At 56.5% G+C, this 15,578-nt stretch overlaps 2 protein-coding genes across 3 annotated transcripts; one reads left to right on the forward strand and one right to left on the reverse strand.

The window, feature by feature from the left end:
* Nucleotides 1-2,314: 2,314 nt before the first annotated feature.
* Nucleotides 2,315-9,545, forward strand: SLC35G2 (solute carrier family 35 member G2). 2 transcript variants are annotated; one of them, XM_086618362.1, is made up of 3 exons: nucleotides 2,315-2,354; nucleotides 6,891-6,963; nucleotides 7,839-9,545. In XM_086618362.1, exon 3 carries the CDS (start codon nucleotides 7,861-7,863, stop codon nucleotides 9,094-9,096), a length of 1,236 nt encoding a protein of 411 aa, XP_086474488.1. In that variant the 5' UTR covers nucleotides 2,315-2,354; nucleotides 6,891-6,963; nucleotides 7,839-7,860; the 3' UTR covers nucleotides 9,097-9,545. The 2 variants fall into 2 exon arrangements, with proteins under 2 accessions (XP_086474488.1, XP_086474489.1); XM_086618363.1 differs by lacking the exon at nucleotides 2,315-2,354 and adding an exon at nucleotides 4,993-5,067.
* Nucleotides 9,546-11,232: 1,687 nt separating this feature from the next.
* SCLY (selenocysteine lyase) lies at nucleotides 11,233-15,336 on the reverse strand. The gene is made up of 12 exons (XM_086618545.1): nucleotides 15,287-15,336; nucleotides 15,106-15,218; nucleotides 14,912-15,012; nucleotides 14,602-14,758; nucleotides 14,139-14,266; nucleotides 13,865-14,029; nucleotides 13,442-13,548; nucleotides 13,081-13,117; nucleotides 12,612-12,695; nucleotides 12,345-12,447; nucleotides 12,058-12,133; nucleotides 11,233-11,392 (listed from the first exon to the last, which is right to left on the reverse strand). The coding sequence occupies exons 1-12, from the start codon at nucleotides 15,334-15,336 to the stop codon at nucleotides 11,233-11,235; spliced, it is 1,281 nt and encodes a 426-aa protein (XP_086474671.1).
* Between the last annotated feature and the right edge of the window lie 242 nt (nucleotides 15,337-15,578).

Genomic DNA, 15,578 nt, shown 5'->3' on the forward strand with positions numbered 1-15,578 from the left:
TGCTTTAGATCCAGAAAATCTGGACTAATCCTTCTCCCATATCAGCCCTATCACTAGCGTAATAACATGGAAAAGTTAAGCAAATCTAAAGATGTCTGAATCCAGACGTTAAAGTCATCCATCATACCAAACACATGACACAATTTAAGAACAGTTGTGTTCGTGGTGTGAAGGCTTTTCGCTCCTCAACAACTCAGTAAACGCTATGGCCAGACTAACTCTACGGAGCTACAAGGACCACAAAATTGTGTAGAACGCAACGGAGACCATCAATACTTACAAAGTAGCCCAATTTAATTAAACTCACACCATCTTACCAGAAACTAAGTTTTCTGACACTGGTGTTGGCAGTCACATCCCTTTAAGCTGCTCTATGGATACTACTGCTAACTTCTTTCTCCCAAGTCACACTTCATCCCAACTCCCCGCTCCACCCCAGGAAAGCCCAGTGTAGCTGCCCACCACTCCCCAGTGCAGGCCAGCCACCAAGCCACGAGCACCCGTCGCAGAAGCCTTCCTCCCTGCCAAGCCAAACCATGGCTGTGTTTGCTGTCCAAGGGCTCAGGACCTCGGCTTGGCACTTCTGCCTCTTCCCACCTCCCAGCACCGGTGGGAGGGCATCGCCTGCGCTTGGCTTCTCCCCAGAGCCACGGGTCCCAGCTCCAGCACCACCACACCACTCGGCCCACCCCACCCCAGCTGTGTCAGAGGACCACCACGGCTCCATGGCACGGCTCCGGCCCCCTTCGCAAGCCACGGAGCGGCCTGTCGCCCCCCAGGCCAGGTGAGGCTGCCCGCCCCACCGCCACCCCCTCGCCCCGGTGCCACCCTACTACAAACTTGGGGATAAACACCAGGAGCAGCAAGCAGGGGGGGTCCCCGGCCCCGCACTCCCCCGACTTTGTGTCCCCCTCCCCAACCCCGCCCGTGCCCCCTGGACACCGGCCAGACGCCGGCGGCGCTGGGGCGGCCCGGGAGCTCCCGCCGCCCTCCCCCGGGCCGGGCCCAGGTGGCGGGGCGGGTCGGGTCGGGTCGGGTCGGGCCGGGCCGAGCCGAACCGAGCCGAACCGAGCCGCCCACAGGCTCCCGCAACTTTCCCTCCCCGCGGCCACGGCACCAACTCCGCCGCCGCCGGCCGGGCCGGCCGGGGGCCCCCGCCGCCGCCACCGTGCCCCGCGCGGCGGAAGCGCCACCCCCGCTCCGCCCGAGCATCCCCCGCCGCCGCCGCCCGGGCCGCCCCCGCCCCCGCGGCCCTGGGCCGCGCAGCGGGAGCGCCGCCGCCGCCCGGAGCGGGGCGCAGGCCCGGCAGCGGGAGAGGCCGCCGAGCTCGGCCCGGCGCCCCCGGCAGCCCCGGCGGGGACAATGAGATGGCGGCGAAGAGCGCCGCGCCCGGGGGACCCGTTGCTCCGGCAGGAGCCGCCCCGCCCCGCGCCGCCTCCTCTTCCCTCCCCTCCCCTTCTCCTCTCTCCTCGCACGGGCAGCGCCCGCTCCCGGCCCGGCCGCCGCGGAGACCGAGCGAGCGAGCGAGCGGCCCCGGCCCGCTGCCCCCGCCCCTCGCGCCTCCATCTTGGATCGGCGCCTCAGCGCCCTCCCTCCCGCGCGCCCCGCTCACCTCGGGCCGCGCCGCGCCGGGCCGGGCGGCACCCCGGGAGCCTGCGGAGCGGCTGGCGCGCGGGGTCCGGGCGGGTGCGGGCCGGGGCCGGGGCGGCGGCGCTGGCGGGGGCCGCGCTCACCGGAGCCGCAATCCTAAACCGCCATCTGGCGGCATTTCCGACCCGCCAATGGCGCAGCCGCCGCCGCGCGCCGGACCCCCAGCGCCCCCTGGCGCCCGCGCGCCGCCACTGCGCGCCCGCCGCCGCCGCCGCGCGGGGAAGGGCGGGGCGGGGGAACGGGGGCCCCGCCCGACGCGCGGCACGCGGGCGCCGCAAACGTCTTTCGCGCGAAAACGCCGCGCATGCGCGGCGGAAGGGGAGCGGGGGCGGGGGGGGCTGCTCTGCCCGCGCGGCTACCGAGGGGGCGGGGCGTCGCCAGGGCGACAGGAAACCGCCCGGGGAGGGGGGGTGGAGGGGCGGGACGCGCGCTGAGGCGGGCGTCTGTCGCGACAGATCGCGGGAGAGGTTGGCAGCGCCGGGGGGGCGGCCCCGAGCTCCGTGAGGCGGCGGGGGCGGGCGGAGCGCTGTGCCCGGGCAGCGCAGCGGCGGCCTCTCCCCGGCGGCTCGCCCGGGCCGGGGGCGCGGCGATGCGGCCCGCGGGCGGAGCGGGGCCGGCGGCCTCCCGGCTCGGGCGAGGCGGGGAGCGGCCGCTGGGGGCGCGGCGGCCTGAGGCGGCGGCGCCGGGCGGGCGTGTGGGCACCGGTAAGTGTTGCGGGGCGGGAGCCGGCGAGCCGCGCTGCGGGGGGCGGCCCGAGCGGCGGCAGCGGCCCCTCGGCCGCCTCCTGCCCGCCGGGGCGGCGGAGCTGCCCCGGCCGCGGCGCGGGGCTGCTGCTCCCGCTCAGCCGCTGCCGAGCCTGAGCGAGCCGCTGTCGCGGCCTTGGCGGGTTTCGTGCAGTTTGCGGGGAGAAGAGCAAAACAAAACAAACCAGTCCTGACCCGCGGTGCGCGCCGGTAACCCTGAGCGTGCCTTCCCCTGCTTTATTTCGGCCCCTCGCGATGTACCGTGTAGGGCCTTGCTCGTATCCAGCCCAACGCTTTTCCTGTGCTCCAGCAGACTGTTTAAAAGCGCTGATGGGTTATTCTCAGTTCTTTCCTCCATGCCTGGGATTGCAATCGAAGAAGTTTGCTCAGATGAGGGTTTTTGGAATGGGGAGTTTGCAGGCAAAGTGGCTCTTCTTCCGAAATCGCTTCAGGCAGGCGTTGCTACTGCAGAGATAGTAGTTGCAGCGGGCAACAGACCTGAATGCAGAAATGGGAGAGTGTTTTTTCATGGAACCGGGGCCCTTGTACAGCAAGAGAACAGTCAGTGACAACAAGGGAGATTAAAGGTGTCCTGTACAACCCCACTGAGATCGCCTGTGGCAGCTTTAGCAAGCTAGCGCCAATAGGGGTTGGGTTTTGGGTAGCAAAATGTTATGAGGAATGAACTGACGATTTGTGGGGCTTAAGCGTAGGGCTTACATTTGAATTCTGTGGAGGATGTACCGGCTCTTCCCTTAGGCAGTGCTGTTGAATGTGACTCGATTAATTTGAAGTCGTGGGAGACCAGTTTGTTGGTTTGTGTATCGTGTTTGCTCTTGTGTTTTAGTACTAAAAACTCCTTTTATATAATTGCTCTTTCATTTCCTTAAATACCTTTTATTATTCATTAAATTTTAATAAAGACTTGAGTTTCTTTCCATATATTTTTAATTAAATTGATTGATGTAGTCAGACCATCAGGCTAAAGAGATAAAGGCACGCTGATTCTCTAGCGTGCGTGCTATCAAATAGTTTAAAAGCGGAGCAGAAATGTGGGCTGTTTCAGTGATACCAACATTTAACTGCCCGCTGTGCACCTTATGGTGCCTTTTCTTCCCCCTCTGTACACATTGGTTTCTGCTGTCAGACGTCACATGCGTGTAGATCCCTTGGCATGTGCAGCTGACACCTGAACTACCAAGCACCAAAGAGTCACCGGGAGGGTTAAGGTGGTTTAACGGAGAGGGTGCTGAAACAGGAATTCAGGAGATTTTCACGCACCTGGTAAGGAATCAAAAGAGAAACCTGCGTTCTGAGGAGTCAGTGCGCTGTGCACGGAAGCGCTTAGTGAAGGCGGCACAAGTTCAGTGGGTTACACGGGTTTGTAGGGATGGAGCGGGTCTTTGGTACGTGTAACATTCGGGGAAAATTGGTAGTCTGTAGCTGTCCTACAGAGATGGCTTACAGCCCTCCGGTAACGCCAGTCTCACCTGGTCAGGATTCGGGAGATTCTCCACAGAAGTGGCAAAGGCACATCCCTGCGAGACCTGCCTTTCAGAGCGCGGCCATCGCCCACTCCTCGCTTTTGACTACGTAAGGGCTGCGATTGCCGTGCCTGCAAATCTTTCGTAGCCACGTTTGTCAGCTGAGTGATTTTGGTTTTTAACCCATCTGACAGATGATGGAGTATTTTCCTGTGAGTTTATTGAAAACTAGTGGTTAGAATCACCAGTCAGACCTCAAGGCCTTAATTCCTTCAGGCATGGCGAGGGGAGCTCTCACCCCCCCAGAAGTGGCACATAATCACCTATTTCTACCTACAGATCAGCGTATGTGTAGGGACTGGGGGCGGAGGAGGGGAGTATTTGAGTTTTCTTCTTTTAAAAGAAAAGATGGTGGGTATTCTGTTAATGATTTGTGACATTTATTGAATCCATTGTGATTATTTGTTCGCCCATGGGAAAACGGGGTTCACACTTTAGCAGTCAGTGATGTCCATGATAACTTAAATAGGTGTCCCAGGTTGCTGTTTGAGTTGCGAATGTTTGTTTTGTTATGTAACATGGAAATTTTGCATAGTGCTTAATCTTCAGCCTTGTATTAAACTTGATTCCAAATCAAATTATGTTTCCCATAGAAAATGCAAATAAACCATTTTATGTTTCCAGATACAAAGGAAAATTAAAGCCTCATGTGACCTCCTCAAAAAGCACTAGCAGAAAGAGAAGTAGACAGTTTTCTGCACAGGCTGTGCTGATTTCTGTTTATTTTAAATTTGCGTCTGGGACAAACACCAGGGATTTGGGATATGCACTAATCTCAGTCTCCATTGAAATTCTTGCTGGTTAAGAAAAGTAAGGTCACCAAAGAGTACAAATAAACGTACGGTGTGAGAGCTGCCGAAACATGTGCCGTGCACACAATGTTCAGTAGAGGAAATGAAATTTTGTTTTAAGCACTCCTGTTATTTTTTTGTTCTTTGTTACTTCTCATCTCCTGCCTTCCTCATTTCTCACGTGTTCGCCCTTCCACTTTCCAGACCTTCCAACTGTTAGCATCCTTAGTGCTGAAGAACACTGGAGGGAATACGGAATCCGTGCAGGACAGCCATTTTGAGCTATGTGCTCATGATCTATTGTTTTCCTCCAGAGAGATTTCCGAATACATTACACAGGTCCGGGACTAAATTCACAACTGTGTTTTGTCTTTTTTCTATACCCTTTTCTGTATTTGTCGGAAGAAAATGTATCCTAAACTCGGGAAGCAAGAAAGTTACCATTGTATGCTCGTGGTAAAAACATCAGTTATTTTGGCTTTGTTTTCCTGACCAATAGTTGCAGCATGTACTTAGCTGTCGCTTAATGAAATGAGTTTATACAGCTTAGATCCACCGCCACTCCAATAATAATCCCTGTTGTGCACCTTTTGTCTTCTTTTCCCCTCTTATTTTCTTCCTGATCCCTGTATTGTGCCTTAAATCAAGATCGGATTTTTTTTTAAGACGTGGGGACAGCAAGGCAGATCTGTGAATTTGTAACACAAGGAAAATGCTGTGCTTGTGAAAATCCCTGCCTCCCTGGCCTCATTCAGTGCACTTTGCATTTGTATATGAGAAAACATCCACAATTAACAACTTACCTAAAGAAAAAGTGCAAGTAGCAGATGAGCCCGGGGTAGATTTCTGGCAGGGTGTTTTTAGATGTCTGGGCTGCCCACTGGTGCAGCTGATACTCAGCCCTCACCCTCTTTGTTTACTCTCCTTGACATTTTGGCTGTTTCTTCTCACGTTTCCTGCGGTATTTAAGCTGTACGTTACTGGGCGCTCTGGAGCGCTCCGCCGCCGCTCAGCGGCGTACTGGGTACGCTTCGTTTTTTCAGCTGAGCTCCGCTGGAAACAGGTTGGCAGCAGAAACGTCAACAGGCCCTCGCCATAGACAAGGGTGCTTCTTGTCCTCAGACCCTTGAACGTCCACCGATCCCTGCTTCAGTGAGCTATCTCGGGGCCGGGAGCGTAGTCTGCCAAAGCAAGAGTAAGGTGGTGCCCCAGCATCCCTCGCTTCTTTGCGCAGGTCCAAACTGGTGCTGCTGCCTTCCTCCATCATCCCCATCATCCTTCATCAGGGATTCACTCTGGCTGCAAGAAGGAGGCTATGGCTGTTCAATAAACACTCAGCCTGTGAGGGAAAAAGGAAGAATGTCCCATTCTTATGTAAATTATTTTTGCCAGGAGACACAGGCAGTGCTTGGCTGTCACTGAGGAGGGATGGAGAAAACACAAAGGCTGAACCCAGCCACGATTTTTTTAATTATTTTTGCACCTGCTTTTACGTTGCCTTTTGATCTGTGGTCTGCCTGACAAACCGCTGTCAACGCTGTTCAGCCGGACTGTCTGCTTGGCTGTGGTCTTGCACCTTCCAGAGCCACCTGCTCTGGTGCTTCCGTGCTCCCTGCGGACAAGGACTGCAGGGCCATCCATGCCCATCCTCTGCCGACACCGCCCAGGCCAAACTGCTGCTGCCTGCAGGGCTGCGCTCAGCACCCAGGTACGGATGGCTGGATGGAGAGGACGGGTCCTCCTGAGCATTCATCCTCTCCTCCACAGCGCTGGTGAGGCAGGACAGCAGGCACGGGATGGTGAATGTTGTTATTATTACACTGTAGGAACCTTACGCTCACAAACCCACCGCTTGTTCTTTGGATGAGTTCCATCAATAATTCTGAGAGATGGCTGAGGAGTGGGTTTGGCAAGACGACACTGATCGCTTTCTCTCCATCTAAAGTTTTTGGGGGTTTGTGGTGGTGTTTTTTTCATAATGACACACCAGGGTTGCCAGTTGCCAAGGAGCACGGCCTCAAAGGCAAGCCAGTGCTGCTCAAATTTCCAACTTTGAAAAACAAGCAGAATGTTTCATGCCTCCCTTGGGTATTACTTTCTGTGCTGAGACAGTTGTAACCTTTCCTATTTGATATCTGAGAGCATCTACTGTTTGTCTACAGACACCCAGACAAAGATGGAGATGACCAAGAAGTGTTTTCCCTTCTGATTCGGGATTAAATCTCTCAGTCACAGGTAAGCTCCACGTGTGTTTATTTGCTGGGGTGAGCAGAAGGCCGGGGAGGTTGCGTTTCTCCTGCCGCCACTTCGATTGGAAGGGCTCTTCGTGCAGACGGTGGAGGCTGTTGTTGGTTTTAAATGTCTGCTGCGGGAAGGTCTGGGTAGTAGTCTGGATCAGCCCTTCTGAATTTTCCCCATTAAAAAAATAATCAGATTCGAAGAACAAATCTGTTGCAAAATCAATCACTGGAAATAAAAGGATGTGAAAAGAAGGAGGAGTTTTTATCTCTGTCAAAGTATTGTTCAAAAATGCGTTGCTTATTCATATGCTGACTACGCTGACTTGCTCAGGGATAGTCCCCGTTTCCCTGTGGTGTTCCCTGTCAGTTTAGAAACAAGACTGTCATCTCCTCCTGCCAAATTTTTTCCGTAATCTTGTAACATTAGTGAGCAATTAGCAATAACTCATAATTACAGGGTATTAACTGTCCAAAAAGCTTAGCAAGAGGGCACTCTCACTAGAACACATTATACGTACTGTACATAGTAAGAACATACATAATTTTCAAAAACTGGTGACTGAAATGAAGTTCCATGGTTGGCTTTTAAGGAGGTCCAAATGGCCTGACTGTCAAATGTATTTAGCAGTAACTCACTGGAAAATTAAAGCAAAACCAAGAACAATAATCTACTAGCACTTGGACTCGGTTGATAAAAATAGCTTGTAAACACTAGCAGCACTTACTAATATAATGCATTTACTAATTACTAATTTCTACTAAGCACTAACAGCATTTACTAATACATATACTAATGTAATTCATACTAATGAATCCCTTGCTGTTCATTAAAAAAAAAAATAACAGTGCTTCTCCATTTTTTTTCTTAAGACTGGGACGCTTCTCTGAGGAAATGGATACGTCTTCCCAAAAATACCCCGTCAAAAAGCGAGTGAAAATTCATCCCAACACAGTAACAGTGAAATATACTTCTCATTATCCCCAGCCAGGAGAAGAGGGATATGAGGATGTTAATGAAGATACTGGAGTATTTATGGAGGATAATCCTAAGAAAAGACTACTGAACGATGGGAAAAAGAGAGAAAGGACTTCTTTTGGTACAATAGACACCAAGCGTCAGCCAGCACAACTGCCAAAACCCCACGAAATCGGGCAATCCCAGCGTTTTCCTGAAGGAAATATACTGCAGTCGAGGAAAACGTGGGTAGTCCTGTTTGGATCTGCCGTGGCTCACGGATGTGTGGCTCTAATCACCAGATTAATTTCTGATCGTTCCAAAGTGCCGTCCCTAGAGTTGATTTTCATCCGTTCGGTCTTACAGGTGCTGTCCATCACTGTCGTGTGTTACTACCACGAGCCTCCCTTTGGCCCCAAAGGCTACAGACTCCGGCTCTTCTTCTATGGGGTCTGCAACGTTATCTCTATTACCTGTGCCTATACCTCCTTCTCCATAGTTCCCCCCAGCAACGGGACCATCATGTGGAGGGCTACCACTACAGTGTTCAGTGCCGTTTTGGCTTTTCTACTCATAGATGAAGGAATGGCTTACATAGACATAATTACTGTTGTTGGCAGCGTGTTTGGCGTTTGTCTGGTCATGATCCCCAACATTGTTAAGGAGGAAAACTCTTTACTCAGCACCTGGAAGGAAGCTTTTGGCTATACCATGACTGTTATGGCAGGTTTAACCACTGCTCTCTCCATGATAGTCTACAGGTCAATCAAAGATAACATCAGCATGTGGACGGCACTGTTCACCTTTAGTTGGACGGGAACGGTGTGGGGAGCGTCCACCATGTTCTTACTCCAAGAGCCAATTGTCCCACTGGATGGAGAAACCTGGAGCTATCTCCTTGCCATCTGCCTGTGCTCCACAGCAGCCTTCCTGGGGGTCTACTATGCCCTGAGCAAGTTCCACCCCGCTCTGGTCAGCACCGTACAGCACCTGGAGATAGTCATCGCCATGGTCCTGCAGCTTGTCGTGTTGCGAATCTTCCCAGGTGCTTACGATCTCGTCGGGGGAGCGGTTATTTTGGTTAGCGTTTTTTTCCTCGCATGTTATAAACTGTCCTGGAAGAATTTAGGAAGGCAAGACTATCAGGAGATCGTGGATTCTTCCATCAAATGAACTGCAGTTTTGCCACCCGATTCTGGCTATGTGACTACGTGGAAGTAAAGTGTTTCAACTCTGTCGTGTCCTAGTGTAGTGGCCAGGTCCTCTCTCTACTGTTTCAATTCACAGCTGATGTAGCAATGTTGGTATTTCCAGACTTTCGTGACAGGTGAATTTCTTCTAGTGCATACAACCACTGACATTTTGTTGTAGGAGAAAAGGCCATTTGTCTCCAGCACATGGGGCTCTCCCCTTCCCTGGATAAGGCAATACAGAGACAGAGGGATTCACGAGTGACTCCCATTCCTGTGCACTGTGGTAGTAGGAAAACGAACAGTGAAACCATTAAAAGGGTCAACCAGAGTGTTCATAGCCCCTGTAACACTTCTTAGGTAATGTTCTAAATGAAGCAATGCTAATGATTCTGTGGTTAAAACTTGCCTTTCCTGTGTGTATAAAGAATATGTCAGTAAAGCTTTTTGTGCTTTGTGGTTAAATTTCTGTCTGAATCCATGCAGGAAGCCCAGACCTCCTGGGGGGAAAAGAGTGCCCCAAAAACGGGATCTCCAGTTGTGTCACAGCTGTGAAGGAGAGGTCCCCAAGACCTACAAGGTCCATAATAGATAAAAGACCTACCCCTGAAGCAGGGCGATACTCTTTCTATGGAACCACTTTTTCTAAACGAGGTTTCGACTATGATGCAAGGGAGGAACAAAAGGAAGAAGAGAAGATTGTGTTGGAGATAGAGGTGTGAGCAGGGCTGTAGCACTGAGCAGCCAGAACGGCGTCCGGTGACTTCAGGGCAGCGTGCCTGGCACCTGACACTTGAGTTAGAAATCAGATTTACAAAAACCCCCAAGGTTTTACGGTTCCAAACAGTATTCCTGGCCATGCTAATGAACGGCTAGTAAAGAGAAAGACGGTGTCTAAGAATCTGTGTCCATGGGCTCCATGCCAGCCAGAACCAGTGGGCGCCTCCCTGCTCCAGCGGCCTGTGCCTCTATTCTGGGATACGAGTATTTTCTGAGGGAAAAGACATCACTCAGGTTACCCCGACCAATTCAGCTTCCCCCATGGAAAACACATGTTACTTGGGAAAAAGCCACAGCAGCAGCAATCACTTTTATTCCTATGAATACCCAGGGAATCCAGGTTCCCCGACAGCAGTCAGCCCTGCTGGCAAATCTCCTAATCCGTGTGACACATGTGTCCTCCTGTGTCAGTGATCGGAGTGACCACCTGGGCCACGCAGGGCAGACATGTTTTCTCAGGCGTTGGCACAGAGTTAGGGCTGCCCCAACAACTCGTTTCCTTTAGGAGCACGTGGAGCCGGCAACAGGACCCATGTCCGCTGTAGGAAGAACAGGAGGAAGGGCAGCCGGTAACGCAACATGGTGCTGGGAAAGCTGTGCCCGGTGCCTTCCCAGCCAATAAACCCTGTAGCAGATTAGTGCCCTGGCAGGGGCAGAGCACTTCCCAGCCCAGCATCTTGCTGTGCTTCCATCAACTCCTCGTTTCTCCCTGGGGCAGATGGTCTTTCTTCCTCCGAGGGATAAGACAGCAGGAAAGCTTCCTTTGTGGAAAGCAACCAGGGCAAAAGGCTCTGTCTCCTACGGCTTCTACGCTTGTTACGCTCTGGAGAGAGTCGAGCTTTGGGACTCCATCATGCCAACACGCACGCAGCCAGCGGGGCACGTGCTTGGCAAGTGCAGAGCACCCAACGGTGCAGCGCCCTGCAGCGGGGACGGCAGAGTCCTGAGCGAGCCCTTGAGCTGCCCCGGCCCCAAAGCAGCGAAGCCCAAGCTCCCTGCTCAGCACAGCTCCCTGCCACCTCCAGTGCCTCTCCGCTCGAGCCGCACGCGCTGCGGAGCCGTGCCAGCCCTGCCACCATCCCTGCCAGCACGAGCTGACACACGGCTAAGCAGACCTAAGCGCTCGTTGCTGCCAACACGGGCGATCCCGCTTTCTGCCACCACCAACCGCCACTTCCCCAACGTCCGATACACCGTCACAAACTTAGGGATCAGGCACAAAACTAATCCTGCCAAAACCTGAGCCCAAACTGATGCAGGCAGCCAGCACCCACAGGCCAAGCAGAGCACAGTCCCACCCCGAGAACCTGGGTGACGGCGGCGGAGCGATTCTCAGGATCTACGGGGCTTGGTCCTGCTGCAGCTGCGCCACGGCCTGCATGAGGTCCTGCACGACCAGGTCCACGTCTGCTCGGGTGGTGTCTCGCCCCACGCTCAGCCGCAAGGCGTTCTGCGCCACGTCGTAGGGGATCCCACAGCTGAGCAGAATCGAGGAGGGCCTGAAACACAGGCACAGAGGTGAGCAGGGTTAACTCGGAGGCCGAGGAAGCACGTGCATCATGAGAAGGTTTCACCAAGCCCTAGGAGGGAGCGCATCTGCAGGTGCACTCCAGGCTAACCTGTCACCTACATGGTGCCCTGCTCGCTTCCCAAAGGCACCCCCTCCCACTGGGCTTGTTGCTCAATAGTGGATCGGGCTCTTCCCCTCTGAGGAAGAACCTCTCCCATGTCCCCATGGGTTGGCAGCTGTGCCATGTCTACGGGGCATTGCTCTAGACCAGCCCAAAAGCACCTGCTGTCTTCACGCACCCTCACAGGAGCCCACTGGAGATCCAAATGGGGCTTGAATGGGTGAGCCAGGCACACACAGACATAAGGCAGAGTCTTCTGCAGTGCCAAGCATTGAAGAGCACTTCCAACCTCAGCAGAATTACCAGAGCCAGGAGGGACAAAGTCCTTCCTAGCAGCAGCCAAGCGTTCCAGCTGCATCTCCTGCAGTAACCTCCTTCACAGCTCTTCAGGCCCTCTGGAAAGCTCTGCACCCTCTTTGCTCCAGGCGACGCTGCCCACAGCCACCCACAGTCCCTTTCCCTATCCCAGTTCCCTCTTTCCACCCGCCCTCCTGTGGGAAGACACCCTGGGCCTGGCAAAGCCGGCTGCTTACCGATCCCCTTTCTCAGAGTGACAGGCAGCCCCAACGCTGGCGAGCAGCACCTTACAGCGAGACAGCACCCTTCGCCCTGCAGCACACACAAGCACAGGTCTCCCAGCGCCCAGGCCCTCTCCGAGGGCTGCTGCCCACATCATCTCCCTGCCCAAGCCACAGCTGAGCACCCACCGGTCTCTAGCCACAGCGTGCTGGGGTGGGGGGGGCAGGTGTTTGGCTCTGTGGGAACCGCCACGGGGCAGCAGTGGACTGAGGACATGATGGAGATGTAAGAGCTGAGCTACCTTGAAGGCCTGGACCCAGGATGGAGAAGTTAGAGGTGTTGCAGAGTCGCTTGGAGCCTGTAAAGTGGCTGTTGAGGTGGATCCTCTGCTTCCCAAAGGAGGCCTGGAGAAATCAGAGGGCTGTGAACCACTCGGGGATCACAAGAAGCTCTGTCCTGGTGAGGAGGTGGCTGAGCCAGAGGCACATACCCACCCTGGCTCCGAGCCCGCGTTCTGCAGGCTGAGACCCCAGGAGGGGAGAGACAAACAGGAACCACGTCTGCTCACCTCCAGCTTGGCCTCCAGGTAATCCCGAACATCCCTCATATGAGCCTCGTAAGCCTCCCAGTTCTTGCTCACTAGCTCTGCGGCCTGAGGAGAGGAAACCCAGACAGGCTCCGTCAGCGACCCCCAGACACCTCCCTCCATGCACAGCCCCTGGCACGCGAGTCCAGCCCGGGAACAGCCTCTGCAACTGCCAGGTCCCCGCATCCCCCACCAGCCTCATGGTGCCCTGGGCCGTGGGAGCTGCGTGACTGCCCGCTGCTGGGGCTGCAAAGCCTGCAGCGAGCGCTATGAAACGCCTCCTTTGACCGGCATCAGAAACCCCCATCTCTTTTCCCAGCAGTTCACCTGCCCTCCTGCACCCTGAGCTTGTCACTTCTAATGACTGGGGAGCGCAGGTGGCCACCTCCGTGCTGGTTCCACCAGCCAGCAGCCCCAAGGAACCACTCACCCGTGTCCATCACTGACTCACCTGGCCGAGGCCGGCAATCATTGGGGTGTTCTCCGTGCTGGAAGGGAAAACAGAGCAGTGATTCATCACTTCTCTGGACCAGGAACCCAATCCCTGGGCACAGACACTCCCCGCGTCAGACCCCTCACTGCTGGCAGGGGGGTCCTGGACACCTCTCCGAGGTGACTGTGAAAGGGGCAGTTCCACCCTGCAGTTCCTCCCACAGCGAAGCCTGCACACGAGGCTCCCACAGTTCCCAAGCACGGATCCATCACGGATCCATCTCTCCCCGCCTGGCTGCCCACCCCAGGTTCAGTAGCCAAGTCTGGTCTGGACACCAGCATGAGGCCCAGTTCTCTGGGCCACCACCCAGCCACCTTACCCTGGCCGGAAGCTCCTCTCCTGTCCCCCTCCGAAGAGCATGGGGTGCAGCGGGGTAGTGGTGCCGGGGCCACACACGTACAGCGCGCCGATCCGCGGGCCGTAGAACTGCGGAGAGAAACAGCCACGGTGACCCTCGGGACACACTGCCAGGTGCCCCTTCCCTGTACTCCTGTCCGAATGTAAGTGCCCTCTAGTGCTGTCCGCAGCCCACGGCCTCCTCCTGCTCCCCCTTCCAAACAGTCCCCCTGACTCGCAGGAGCCTTGTCACCCAGCTGAAGATTGTCCTCAGACCATCCAGCAGGAAAACTTTGGCAACCGACGAGGTATTAAGCTGTGGGGGGGCACCCAAAGTCTCACTGGCACCCCAAAAGAGAGGTCTTAGAGGGTGAAGAGCAGCTGGGCCACATGAACAGGGCCATACCTTGTGTCCCACAATGGTGAGGTAGTCCACCCCCAGCTCCTGCACGTCCACGCGCCCCTTGCCAATCATCTGCGCCGCGTCCGTGTGCACCAGGATCCTGGGCAGCCCCTCCGCCGCTCTCCGCTGATTGAGGGCACGGATGCGCTGGCTCAACTCCGCAACAGGCTGGCAGGAGGGACGAGGGTCTGCATCCCGGGGACCACTTGGTCCCCATTATCAAGCAGCTTTAGGCAAGGATGTCCCACCTCGTCCCATTCGCTTCCCACAGACTCACCATGATGACCCCAGTCTCGTTATTGGCCAGCATGATGGAAACCAGGCAGGTGGTGGGGCGGACGGCAGCGAGGACATCGTCCACCTCGGCCCGCCCACTTTGCGGGGACACAGGCACGAAGGTGGCTTCTGCAAGCCAAGGAACAAGCCCTGAGGTTTGCTGGAAAGTCCAACAGCCCCCAGGGCTGCCTGCGCCCCACCAAACGGGCAGGAGAGCTGTGCACGCAGGCGGAGAGCTCGGAGCCTCTTGGGGCGCAAGTGTCGGATGCCAACGGGGTAACACAGTCAGCTCAGGGGGATGGGGGCACCATGCAGGGAGCCAGTGCCCGTCAGGGGTAAAGGGGAAGATCACGGAGCAAGTGGGTCCTCATCTCCTCATCCTGCTCCGCAAAAATGGCAGTGGAGGAGAGCCCCCCTCTCAAAACCCTGTCTGCGGCCAGATGCGCCCAGCCCATCCTGCTCACCGGCCAGGCTCTCCTTCACCAGCTGCTCCAGCGGCAGGCAGATGGAGTCGTGCTCCACGTTGGATGTCACGATGTGCGGTGTCCCCTGGCTGTCCCCTGACCTGTCCCGGCTCTCACGGAAGTGCCGGCAGGTGGTGTGGATCACCATGTTGTTGGCCTGGGGGGGAGGAAGGCAGAGGGAAAAATGAAGGCGCAGAGGGAGCGCGGCGCCCTTCGTCCCCACCCTCCTCATCGCTGGAGAGCAGGCGGTGGGCAGGGGTGCCCGGGGAGGGAGGTCACCGCCCCGCACAGGGATCGCGGCTGCTCCCACCTCTGTGCCCCCCGAGGTAAAGATGATGTCCTCCGGCCGGCCTCCCACCATCCTGGCCAGGCTCTCCCGGGCGCTGCCGATCAGCTCCTTCGCCTTCCTGCCTGCAGGACGAGAGCCGGTAGCTCCGCCACGGGCTCCCGTGGGCACGGGACTCGGCCCCGCTGCAGCAGGAAGCCAACGTGGGGGGTCCCTACCTGCAGGGTGGGAGCTGCTGGGGTTGCCCCAGGCCTGGCACATGGCGTCCCCCACGGCCTGGGCCACCTCGGGGGCCAGCGGGGTGGTGGCGTTGTAGTCCAGGTAGACCCTTCTGTGGGGGCGGGAGGGTGAGGGGCGCCGGGGGGCAGGGGGAGGGAAGGGGGCAGGGCGAGGCCTCACCCCTCCGTCGCGTCACGCCGCGCCTCCACCGGCTCCGTCCCGGCGCCCATCACTGCCGTCGCCGTCGTCCCACAGCCACCGCCCTGCACCGCGGGGCACGTGTGGGCACCCACGGCGGGGGCCAGGCAGCCACCCTGCCCGCCCCACCGCCACAGGGCCACCAATCAGCGCCCTCCTGCCCGCCCCACTGCCACAGGGCCACCAATCAGTGCCCTCCTGCCCGCCCCCCTGCCACAGGGCCACCAATCAGCGCCCTCCTGCCTGCCCCATCGCCACAGGGCCACCAATCAGC

Source organism: Tauraco erythrolophus, chromosome 11 (genome assembly GCF_009769465.1).
Source record: "Tauraco erythrolophus isolate bTauEry1 chromosome 11, bTauEry1.pri, whole genome shotgun sequence".
In the NCBI taxonomy this organism is placed as follows: Eukaryota; Metazoa; Chordata; class Aves; order Musophagiformes; family Musophagidae; genus Tauraco; species Tauraco erythrolophus.